This window comes from Amblyomma mixtum, chromosome 2 (assembly GCF_055824585.1).
Source record: "Amblyomma mixtum isolate Tamu chromosome 2, ASM5582458v1, whole genome shotgun sequence".
NCBI lineage: Eukaryota > Metazoa > Arthropoda > Arachnida > Ixodida > Ixodidae > Amblyomma > Amblyomma mixtum.
The window spans coordinates 264,106,526-264,119,369 of NC_143013.1; the positions used below are offsets into that span (position 1 = coordinate 264,106,526).

Below are 12,844 nucleotides of genomic sequence, written 5' to 3' on the forward strand. Positions count from 1 at the left end.
GTAGCTGCATATTAATTGACAAATAAAGCGTACTTGGTAATGACTACAGGAATACAACACACTACACAAATGCACTACAGAAGGCAGACTACAGAGATACGACACTACAGAATTACGTCACTACAGAAGACAGACTACAGAAATACTACACTACAGAAAGACTACAGAAATACTACACTACAGAAGACAGACTACAGAAATACTACACTACAGAAGACAGACTACAGAAGTACGACACTACAGACTACAGAGGACAGACTACAGAAATACTACATGCCCAAAATACGACAGACTACAGAAGTTTTCTGTCGTAAATTCCTGTAGTGCGTTTTGACTGGGACTGCGTCGTTGTCTGCTCCCTGTCCACTCTGGCACGACCAAAAATGCGAGGACAGCCGAGTGACAGTCTCCGGAACCCCAAAACATATCCGTTGGTGAAAAAAACAAACAAACAAAAAACGTGAAAATTCAGGGGGCACTTTGACTGTCTAAAGTGGGTAGAGGCGGAAGCGTTTTCCGCACCACCTTCGCTGTTGCTGTGGCACTGGTGGCGTCACATATAATTGAGTACTAATTACTAAGTGATGACAAATCACTAATTAATGGTTAATTACTGATTAATGCCTGAATACTAATCAACTGCTAATTAATGACGCTTAAGCTTCGCCTTTAGGAGTGGAACGCGACAGCGCGTTGTAGTGCTGCCAGGGAGTCCCCGGAACGCCACCACCCGTTCGGCGCGATGCCTTGCCCTTTGAACGCAACGCTTTTTGAGGAAAGGAAATGGCGCAGTAATTCTCTGTCATCTCGGTGGACACCTGAACCGCACCGTAGAGGAAGGGAGGAAGTGGGAGTGAAAGAAGATAAAGAGGAGCCGTAATGAAGAAAATGAAAATTGTATTTGAGGAAAAGAAATTACGCAGTAACTGTCTCACAAAATTCAGGGGGGGGCACTTTTTTGACCTAAAGTGTGGTCACTGATGTGTGGTTAAGATGTTAAGCTTCGCCCCTAAGAGTGGAACGCAACAGCGTCTTGCAACGCTGCCAGGGAGTCCACAGAACGCCATCGCCCATTCGGTTCTACGCCTCGCTCGTCGGTAAATTGGTTTTTGAGGAAAGGAAATGTATCTGTCTCTCATTTGTCGGTGGACACCTAAACCTCGCCGGAAGGGAATGGAGGAGGATTAGAGTGAGTGAAGACACCGTATTCACTAGACGCGCCTTTGTTCATACCAAACCGTCGAGCTGGCATGGCGGAGTGGATAGCACGCTCGTCTCTCACGCCGAAGACCGGGGTTCGATTCCCGAGCTCGACCAATTTCTTAATCGGTTTTATTTATTTATATGGCCTGACTAGTAAAGCTAATTAGGCTGATTAAGTAATTCAGCAATTAACTAAGCTCAGTCCCACTTACTTGGAGCATCACTATACGATCCCTGCAATTGGTTGCATGGGTTACTTGCCAAAGTACAATTGGTCCCGTTTGAAATTCGCGCACTGTGACGTCACGACCGTTTCCACCAATTGAAAAGCGTGACATTTTCTGTCGACAACTGCTGCTTACAACGATGAGACATTAAAGGCTTCCGCCTTAAAAAAAAAATGTGAGAAACGTGAAAAACGTTTCAGCAAAGTCAGGCCGATAGGCGAGGCTGTCGTGACAAATCAAATAGCATACAGGGGTCCCGGGCAGTCTCGGACGAAAAATGTAAAAGAACAAAGGAGTGATTTTTTATGTACACACGTCGCGAGTTGGAATCGAGTGGCGGAAAAATTCTTGGCTCAGTGGCTATGGTGCTCGGCTGCTGTCCCGAAAGACGCGGGTTCGATCCCGGCCGCGGCGGTTGAATTTCTTTGGAGGAGAAATTCTAGAAGCCCGTGTACTGTGCGATGTCAGTGCACGTTAAAGAACCCCAGGTGGTCGAAATTTCCGGAGCCCTCCACTACGGCGTCTCTCATAGCCTTAGTCGTTTTGGGACGTTAAACCCCATAAACCAAATCTTAATGAAATGCAATTTTCTCAGCAAAAGACGCGTTTATTGCTCGGTACTGCTTGGTCTGCTCGGTATGCAGCTATTGGTGGGTACGCTGAAGTGTCAGTACAATCGATTTTCGCCAAGAATAAAAGCTGGATGGCGATTACCTCAGTTTCCCTTTAAACTTGCTTTCAACCAATAAGTTTGTTTCCCTCTTTTAAGCCGAAAGCCTTTAATGGCTCATACTGTCGTGACCAAGGCGTGTTAGCAAATTTGTCTGCGTTTCAGATTGGTCAAAATGGTCGCGACGTCACTGCACGCATTTTGATGGGTGTCCACCGAAATATGTGAGACAGTTACTGCGCAATTTCCTTTCCTCAAATACAATTTTCAACTGGTGTCCACCGAGATATGTGAGACAGTTACTGCGTAATTTCCTTTCCTCAAATACAATATTCAGTTTCTTCATTACGGCCCCTCTTTCTTCTCTCATTCCCCCTTCCTCCCTTCCTGTACGGTGCGGTTCAGGTGTCCACCGAGATGACAGAGAATTGCAGCGCCATTTCCTTTCCTCAAAAAAAATGGCTGAGGCTTAGCTTAGGTTAAGCCTAGTCAGATGCGAAGCATATTGTCGCCGAGTTGCATATCGAGCACGCCGCTTGGCTAGACGTTCTTCACGCTCTTCATCAGTCTCTGTAGCACGCCGCAACTTTTGCTTCTCATTCCAACGAGCAGCCCTGTCTCCAGGAGGCATCTCTATCCCGTGTACGCCTAGCAGAGGCAGGCGCACCCCCTTGTATACCGCCGCTCCAGCATCACGTGTTCACTACAGCGCACCTAGCGGCAGAAGCAGGAAACACATTGGTCGCGACGCCTCGCGCGACGGCGCGAGCTGGGGCCCCGTTTCTCCTATGTCGTTACGTCACGCATCACGTGGTCCTCCTTGGTAGCGACGCCTCGCGCGACGGCGCGAGTTGGGCCCCCGTTTTTCATCTGCTGTGACGTCACGCATCACGTGGTATGACATGGAGGTCACGAAAGGTCAATGGTAACGACACCGCCGCGCTCGAGGGCGGTTGGGCTATTTTATTAAGGCGGAAGCCTTTAATGCCTCATCGTTGTAAGCAGGAGTTGTCGACAGAAAATGTCACGCTTTTCAATTGGTCGAAATGCTCGTGACGTCACAGTGCGCGAATTTCAAATGGGGCCAATTGTACTTTGGCTAGTAACCATGCAACCAATCAAAGGGATCGTATAGCGATGCTCCAAGTAAGTGAGACTGAGTTTAGTTAATTGCTTAATTAATCAATTAGCCTAATTAAGAGAGAGGAAAATGAAGAGGTCAGAAGAAAGAGGAAAAGAAAAGAAGGACGCGCGTCGCAGCGACAACAGCGTCCGCGGAAGGAATGCTGCCGAAAAAATAGATAAGTACGAAGCCGCGTTCGCTCCACCACCACGCACTTCGACGTTGCTCGTTTCGTATACATTGTGTCGAACATCCTAGACAGTTCCAACATTTGACAGGTGAATGACAGAACACGATGGATAGAAATACTATAATATAAATATGAAATAGCCTAATTAACCGTTCTAGTTAGACCGCATAAATCAATAAAACCGAGAACGAAATTGGTCGAGTTAGGGAATCGAACCAGTGTCTCCGGAGTGCGATACGAGCACGCTAGCCACTCCGTAATGCCAGCTGAATGGTTTTTGGAATGAACAAAGGCGCGTCTAGCTAATACGGCGTCTTCGTTCACTCCCATCTTCCCCCTTTCCCTTACGGCGAGGTGCAGGTGTCCACCCAGATATGCGAGAGGGATACATTTCCTTTCCTCAAAAAATAAATTTACCGTCCAGCAAGGCGTACAGCCGAATTGGCGATCGCGTTCTGTGGACTCCCTGGCAGCGTTGCAAGACGCTGTCGCGTTCCACTCTTACAGGCGAAGCTTAACATGTTAACCACACATCAGTAACACACGCAGACAGCTAATGGACGCGTCATTCGCTGGCAGCACTTGAATCATCATTCACAACCACATTCGTGGCAGAATGCTGTACTCAGGCTTTCGCCTTGCACCACTTTAGTTGCCAAAGTGACTCCTAATTTTTTTAGTATGCTTCGCATAAAAGCTTTGCCTTCAAAGCGCAACACATCGCGCAGAACGGGTGGTGGCGTTCCGTAGACCCCCTGACAGCGCTGCAACATGCAGTCGCGTTCCACTCTTCAAGGCAAAGATTAAGCGTCATTAATTGGCAGTTAATCAATGCACCAACAGAATGCGAAGTTGGTTGGTTGGTTTATGGGGTTTAACGTCCCAAAGCGACTAAGGCTATGAGAGACGCCGTAGTGAAGGGCTCCGGAAATTTCGACCACCTGGGGTTCTTTAACGTGCACTGACATCGCACAGTTCACGGGCCTCTAGAATTTCTCCTCCGAAGAAATTCCGCCACCGCGGCCGGGATCGAACCCGTGTCTTTTGGGTCAGCAGCCGAGCACCATAACCACTGAGCCACCGCGGCGGCAGAATGCGAAGTGAACAATATTAGACACTTTTAGTTGGACCATAGTCCGTCAATGCTTTTTTCGAAAAAAGCTTTGAAGGACTATGTTGGACGTACGCAGTGAGCTTGCGCACGCAACGACACCGCGGGTAACGAATGCGCATGCGCAGAACGCAACGTATCTAGCCGCGCGTTGCGGACGCCCGCCCGCTGTAAAGCATAGCGTAGCGTACGCAACGCGGGACGCTACGTGCTGCGTAGAGAACATGGCGGCGACCATCTCACCCGCTTCGGACCGATTTCACTTCGCCGCTCCTTTCTTCAACGCGATGGCTCGCTCTAAACTGCGCTGTCAGCTTTTATTTGGTCTACTCTCACCCACACAAAATATTAGGGACAAATGCCCCTTGTTTTTCAGATAATTAGGCGATTTTTGACCTTTTAAGCTTAACTAACGTTGTGTACGTTTATCGTCATAGCAACCGCACCTGTCGAATAATTTTTTACTCATGTGCCTACTTCATTAAACATTATACATTTTTCCTCCATTAAAAACAGTAATATACTATTCATATTGTCAGAAACTGAACAATGTTCAGCTGAGCGCTACAGCGCTTTCAGTGTTTGTCACTAGATGGCGACACAACACAACGCGCTACGCGACTGCTCTGCGGCGGTACGGCCTAGAGCACTGCACGGGCCTCAATCTGAGGCCCAAGCCCGGCCCGGGCCCGAGACCTGAAGCCCGAGCCCGGCCCAGGCCCGTGGCTTCAAGCCCGGCCCAGGCCCGCTAAGTTATCACTCTGGCGAGCCCGGCCCGTGAATCCCGGAGTGAAGCCCAGCCCGGGCCCGGCCCGGCCCGTTCAAAGTAACGCTGGAGGTGTACTGCTCACTCTGAGCAAGTAGACTGCTACTAGATCGATAAGGAACTGGCCGGGAAAGGTTCTGAAACCACAGTTTGGCTTGCAGAAAGTTGCTTCTTTTTAACCCAGAAGGAAGTGATTAAGAGCAGTGCTCGCCAGGCCCGTCTTTTGGACAGTGATCTCGTGTAGGTGCGCAAAGATAAACTCGGAAGTTCCGAGAGCCAAATAAAAAGGGCTGCATACGCACGTAATAGACTACTTCGCACTCCCCCCATGACTTTAATCAGTTATATTTTGCCGCCCGCGAAGTATAAACATTAAAGCTGACAAGCAAACAGTGGGATGACATTTTTTTAGTGAACGCAATCTCACAGGTGGAACTCATAGCCGAACTGGTCGCCTTTCAGCAGAAAGTGAAAGCTAAAAGGCTTGAGTATTTGACGGTGTGTGCTTGAAGACTATAAGCGTCCTAAACTAATATGTTCTTCCCGAATGCATTTCTAATAGTGTATAGGTATGTTTTGGGATGACGAACGATCAATGGCCAATTAGGACCGGTTAAATTTTACTCTTGCTGGTGGAGGAGAAGATAACGCGCGAACCACGTGATACCTTACAGGACAAAACACTTGTCATATCAACCAGGCTGAAGAAGCGAGGAGGGATAGATGTGGTTATGAGATGAGATTTACAAACTCTCGCGAGCTTTTGTGGCTATTTCATTTATGAGACGTTCCGGTCAGCTGGTCAGAAACAGAACCAAGCGCGCTTTAGTTAGTGAATTTTCTTACATGAGAAAAATATAGCTATAAAATAAAAGCTATGTTTTTGGGGCTTAAGGGCCCAAGGGGAGTCAGGCTGTGAGAGACACCGAAGCAGAGGGCTCCGGATCATTTCGACCACCTGGGTTTCTTCAACGAGCAATGATACCACAAAGTATATGGCTGTCATGCTTGCCGCCTAAATAGAAATGCGGCCGCCGAGGCCAGGAGCAAACCCTGTTTCCCCGGCTCAGTAATCAAGAGATTTGACCACTAAGCAACCGCGGCGTGGAAATACGGAAATAAATAAGTCAATGAAAGCTTAGTTTTTTTTCTCAGCGCGTACTATAACTCATAGCTCATCCGTGTCGCTGCTCCAATGCCGCGGTTGTGTACTTCACTCTACAATAGTCGATGAATAGTCGGACACCAGCCGTTTCTGTACGGACCCATGCCCGGCTCGGGTCCGCAGCTTTAAGCCCGAGCCCGGCCCGGGCCCGCAACTTCAGGCCCTGGCCCGGCCCAGGCCCGGCAAAACAGATCCTGTCCAGGCCCGGCCCGGCCCGCGGGCCGGGCCGAGCCCGGGCTTTCGGGCCGGCCCGAGCCCGTGCAGTGCACTAGTACGTCACGGCCAACTATAAGTGTGACGGGGGTGTCCCTTACAGCGTACGGAACGTAGTGAGCGTTGCGTACGCAATGGTCGCTACGTACGCAGCAACTAAAAGTGAACGATCGCGTAGCAGAATGCAGCACTCAGGCTTTCGCCTTTCACCACTTTAGCCGCTAATGTTCCTGGTAATTTGTTTTATTATTATTTGTCGGTTTGAGCGTCAGCGGTGTCGGCGGTGTTAAAGCAAGATCACGAGACTATAGGCCGAGCCCACCTTCCGCGCCCGTCGCGAGGGGCGTGCACCTCATTCGACCATCGGATTAGCCGCAGTCAGCAGCCGAGCCGAGCGTTTTCCGCACCACTTTGACTACCTCTGTGGCACTGGTGATGTCAACACTGGATGACGTCGCACATAATCAAGTACTAATTACTAATTAACTGCTAATTAATGGTGCTTAAACTTCGTCTTTAGGAGTGGAACGCGACAGCGTGTTGTAGCGCAGCCAGGGAGTCCACGGAACGCCCCCACCCATTTGGCGCGATGCCTTGCCCTTTGAACGCAACGCTTTTTGAGGAAAGGAAATGGCGCAGTAATTCTCTGTCATCTCGGTGGAGAACCCCACCGTACAGGACGGGAGGAAGTGGAGTGACAGAGAAAGAGGGGCCGTAATGAAGAAAATGAGAATTGTATTTGAGGAAAGGAATTTACGCAGTAACTGTCTCGCATATCTCGGTGGATACCCGTCAAAAGCGTTACACCTCTGCTGACAGCCTTCTGTCGACAACGATGAGGTATTAAAAAATTCAGGGGGCACTTTGGCTCTCTAAAGTGCTGCAAGGCAAAAGCGTTTCCTGGCCACTGTTTGTTTTTATTTCCTTTTTTATTTTTCATATTTTGTTTTTTTTTTTTTTTCTTGCTCCTTTTCTTAATTTTATTGTTTTTTATTTTTATTTCACATCTTATTTTTATTTTTGTTTATTTTCTAATTTTTATTTATTTTCCTTTTCTTGACTTTACTCCTTTTATTTTATTTATGAAGCCCATGCATTCACTAGATGCGCCTTTATTCATGCTGGAACCTTGAGCCTTTTAAGCAGTGACGCCGAAAGGCGGACGAATCTGCCGACGCGTCTGTCAACACTCCTGCCGACACTCCTGCCGACGCGTCTGTCGACACGGCTGCCGACGCGTCTGTCGACACTCCTCCCGACGCGTCTGTCGACACTCCTGCCGACGCATCTGTCGACACGGCTGCCGACGCGTCTGTCGACACGGCTGCCGACGCGTCTATCGACACTCCTGCCGACGCGTCTGTCGACACGGCTGCCGACGCTTCTGTCGACACTCCTGCCGATGCGTCTGTCGACACGGCTGCCGACGCGTCTGCCGACACTCCTGCCGACGCGTCTGTCGACACGGCTGCCGACGTGTACTCCTGCCGACGCGTCTGTCGACACGGCTGCCGACGCGTCTGCTAACGACAGTATGAGGCATTAAAGGCTTTCGCCTTAAAATTCAGGGGGGCACTTTGTTGAAGTAAAGTGCGGTGAGGCGAAAGCCTTAAGCGCGGTGTTGCTGCTTGCGTCACTGATGTGTGGTTAAGATGTTAAGCGTCGCCTCTAAAAGTGAAACGCGACAGCGTCTTGCAACGCTGCCAGGGAGTCTACAGAACGCCATCGCCCGTTCGGTGCTATGCCTTGCTCGTCGGTAAACTGGTTTTTGAGGAAAGGAAATGTATCCGTCTCGCATATCTCGGTGGACACCTGAACCTCGCCGTAACGGGAAGGGCGAAAGATGGGAGTGAACGAATTCACTAGACGCGCCTTGTTCATTCCAAACCATCGAGCTGACACGGCGGAGTGGTTAGCATGCTCGTCTTCCTCTCCGGAGACCAGGGTTCGATTCCCGGACTCGACCAACTTCCTAGTCGGTTTTATTTATTTATCTGGACTGATTAGAAAGGTTAATTAGGCTAATTGGGCAATTAACTAAACTCATTCCCACTTGGAGCATCACTATACGATCCCTTTAATTGGTTGCATGGTTACTAGCCAACGTACAATTGGCCCCGTTTGAAATTCGCGCACTGTGACGTCAGGAGCGTTTCGACCAATTGAAAAGCGTGACATTTCTGTCGACAACTGCTGCTTACAACGATGAGGCATTAAAGGCTTTCGCCTCAATATATTCGCCAGATGAACGCAGCAAACGTTCGGGAGTAACCCAAGTGTAAGAGGAAAGTCGACGCAGCCGCCGCCTGCTATAAACGCGTGCTAACGGATGGACAATGTGCTCTCAAAGTCGAACAGCAGCGGGGACATCTTTTCTCTGTATAGTTATTTTTGTCTGGGAAAGTGCCTTGCACTCTAAAATCGAAAGGAATAGAAAGGGAGTGTGCTATAGAGTGGCTATAGAGGATAGGTAACTCCCTTTTTACTCCCATACGGGCATATTTCTGTTTAGAGTGAGCGTGACTCGACAGAGAAGAACCTTCAGCCACCACGCACCTGTCCAGGTACTCGACGGCCGTGAACTGGACGCACAGGGGCAGCTGGAGCTTGGCGCAGATCTCGAACAGCATCTCCACGGTGCTGCTGGGGGAGAGGTAGTCCTGCGGCGGAGAGGAGGAAGGGCCCCGCTTTCGATCCAACACCTTCGATCACACCGTTATCCCTCCCATGTCCCAAGCAGAGTCCCACTTCCTCTCTCCCATGACAGCGCGCACTCCCAAGGCCACAACTGCACCATGCGACCGCGTGTGAAACCATCTAGAGAATGCTCGAACCGACCTACGGCCGTATTCTGTAACGATTCTTTACGCGATTATTTTTTCTTTCAACCCCGGTGGTGGCCTTGGCATCCGCCTCGCATGCATGCAGGAGGTGCGGGGTTCGACACCCTACAGTGCCGCCGGGTGCCCATCGCTTTCAAAGAGGTACGAGCTTCCTCCCGGTCTGGTGCGAGGAATCTCTGGCGGTGAAATTCTTGGATAAAATGCTCGCAGGCCTTCACCTGCGTTAGATATACTATGGCGTCCTTTGGCCAGGCGCTGCCCAACCGCAGCGCTGACGGCCATATCATCTTAATCATCATTTTGTTCCCTTGCCACTGGTCAGGCCTGCCCTCGATGCCGGTTGTTGTTGTTCAAATCAAATCAAGTCAGTTTATTTAAACATCCTACGATGCTTAGGGGCACGGACAAAAAGCCCTAAATGGGCTTGACGAGGTGCATGCCCCCTACAAGGCATACTGTGGAACGCATCTGATACATAAATAACAAATACACCAGCAGAAACGCAGCTGCTCATTAACAGAAAACTATATAAAAGGACAAAAGCGTGATGAGAATAACAATGACAAACTTTAGGTTATGAAACATGACAGATATGATGAACGAAAAGTGCAGAGCACTGGGAAACACAGCTGAATGAGTACATATAACATAGACAAAGAAACTAACAATAGTGATATATGTAGTAGTGCAAAAACATATTACGCAAATCCCTGAAAGATTTGTCAGTGACGTCTGTGCCATCTTCTCCGGAAAATTTGTTAAGTAGAGATGGCAAGCAAAACTTCAGCATTTGTTTTCCGTAATTGGTGCGGCAAACGTCAACTTTCCATCTCTCCGGTTTTCGCATACAATACACAGGATCATTCACTGAGAGCCTGACTAGTTCAGCTAATGAATTATTGTGTTTGATTTTTTTCTGATTTGTAGTAGCGGAACAGTCTATAGGGGTATAGACACTGTATGCGGATGATGTTAAACGTATTGAACAATTCGGCTGCGTGTGAGTAAGGAGGCACTTTTCCAATTATGCGACTGGGAGAAGGATGAAAAGGAAAGTGCACGGGCCTGCCGACTGGCTCCAGCCCAGCCACCACCGCTGCCACGTGCAGACAGAGAAGAGTTAAAAGAGAACAGGAAAGAGTGAGACAAAAGAGACGCGCGTCGCAACAACCGCATCCGCCGAAGCGAAGACTCTGGCTGAAACTAAAGCCCCTAAATAAACTAAAAGTAGCGACATCTCCTCCCTCCTCCTCCTATGCCGGCGCTCCTTCTCTCGGCTTCTCCCGGGCGCCGACGGTGGCGGCACCTAGGCCGGGAGCAGCTAGCAGACGCTCCCAACCGTCGCCTTTTGGCGCCCGGCAGACCACGCGCCCAAATGAACTTTGTGTTGCGTTTTCTGCCTTGGCTTCGGTCAAAATGACATCATGAAATGAGAGATTGAAAAATCAGTTACTGTAATAACTGCCCAGACCAACGTTGCACTGCTTTACAGAAACTCTTTGTTCTTCGATCGCGTTGACTGCGGAGCACACGTTGGAAGTGGCGCGCGCGAGAGGGTTCGCGGCACTAGAGTGACTACCATCGCTCGACGAGTGGCTTTCTCATCGCTCGCGCTTTGGCGCGCAGCGGACCGCGCGCCCGCATTATTTTTGTTGCATTTTCAGCCTCAGATTCGGCCGCACTGAGATTGTGGCGTGGGAGATACAAGGCACGAAAAAAAATATAGAGCGTGACCTTTCATAACTGAAAAAAGAATACACAAGTGTTAACACGTCACCACTCCGCATTAAAGGCCACGAGGAGCTTTTCCAATGTCGAACTCTGGAAATGGTCTGGATCATTGCGCGCGCCCCTGCGTTAGTGATTCATTTGAGACCACCTATCCACGTTACATAGCTCCACGCAGCGTGATTTACGCAGGAATTCGCGGCAGCGACGACGGCCTAAACCCAAAATGTCTGAAACTATGTTTTACAGAGGTCCTTTCTTGCATTCTCAAGTATTATCCATGCAGATATCAAGTATTCAAGCGACAGGTGCGTTAATGTGCCTAGGCACAGTAACGCCCGATTTCGGTTTAGAACCCTGCTTGAAAAATACGTTCAGCACTGCGTGCAACATGAAAGCTAGACCTTAATCGCAAGCAGCATGAGCAGCAGGAGCTTCAACAGCAAGCATCACACCTTTGGTGTCGAGTTCGTGAGCGAAGGAGTGCAACTGTAACAAAACAAATACGTCTAGCGATGCGTTCAACATGAAAGCTAAACCTGCACCGCGAGCAGCATGAGTAGCGTAGGCTTAAACAGCGAGTACCGCCACTTTAGTATCGAGTTCGTGAGCCCAGGAGTACAGCTGCAGCAACACAAATACGGCAAGCAATGCGCGCAACATCAAGCCTAGACCTGCATAGCGAGCAACGTAAACGGCGGGGCTCAAACAACATGCGAACAAGCCTGCGAACGAGCCCGACTGTAATCAAGCCAACACGTCGCGCAATGCGAGCAACATTAAACCTGCACTTCAGCACGGCTTTCGTACCCGCTAGCGAACGAGCCTGTTTAAAATCATGCCAAACGGCATTTAGTGCGAAGAAAGACTGCAGCCGCTGGCGCTTTACACCAAATAATCTGAAAAAAAAAACACGACTGACAACTGAAAAAATTACCGACGATTACGTTACTTCCTAATGCGAAATTTGAGCGCAGCAAAAAGCTGTTTCACGTTTTCGATAGATTGAGGCAAAGAAATCGAGCAACACATGTATGCGCTATCACAGAGTTTTTTTTATTTTTCACACGTATTCCTTTAACAAAGATTCCACTAACAGTTCTTGACAGTCATGAAGGAAGCTTTGTGGTCGGAGAAATAGACTGATATATGTTCGACTTGGTACACCAATGCTTGATTCTCAAAGACGAGATCTATACAAGTGCCTCGCGAGGTTGTCACAGCCGTGGGACGCGTTACGAGCGAGAGGAACGGGATGTTCTCCCGCATAAGTGTTAGGAAATTGCTGTTTGTCTTTATGTCAACATTAAAGTCCCCCACTACTAACATCGGTGTGGATCGATGGACGGTTAATGCGAGTTGCAGGAAGTGCACGACGTCTTTCGTGAGTGCGGTAGGGGCGAAGTAGGCAGCTACTACCAGCAAGCCGTTGGGCAACTTTGCGGCGCACAGTTCGCCAAGTTCATGTGACGTGCCAAAGATTTCGACTGGTATTGCAGAGAGACCTGTGCGCAAGTAGATAGCGACTCCCGCCGCTGTGTTGTGGTCTCTGCGAGCACCACAGCAGTATAGGAAATCTATGATTTCGAGAGGCTCTTCGGGATC

General features: G+C 49.3%; 1 protein-coding gene across 6 annotated transcripts in view; it reads right to left on the reverse strand.

Annotated features, from left to right (window-relative positions):
• LOC149363853 (cyclin N-terminal domain-containing protein 1-like) overlaps positions 1 to 12,844 on the reverse strand; it is a 437,455-nt gene that overhangs the window by 420,620 nt on the left and 3,991 nt on the right. For all 6 annotated transcript variants that reach the window (XM_089573817.1, XM_089573815.1, XM_089573811.1 and 3 more), the window contains exon 2: positions 9,225 to 9,328. In XM_089573817.1, the coding sequence (XP_089429943.1) occupies positions 9,225 to 9,328 (104 nt within the window). The remainder of the gene's footprint in view (positions 1 to 9,224; positions 9,329 to 12,844) is intronic.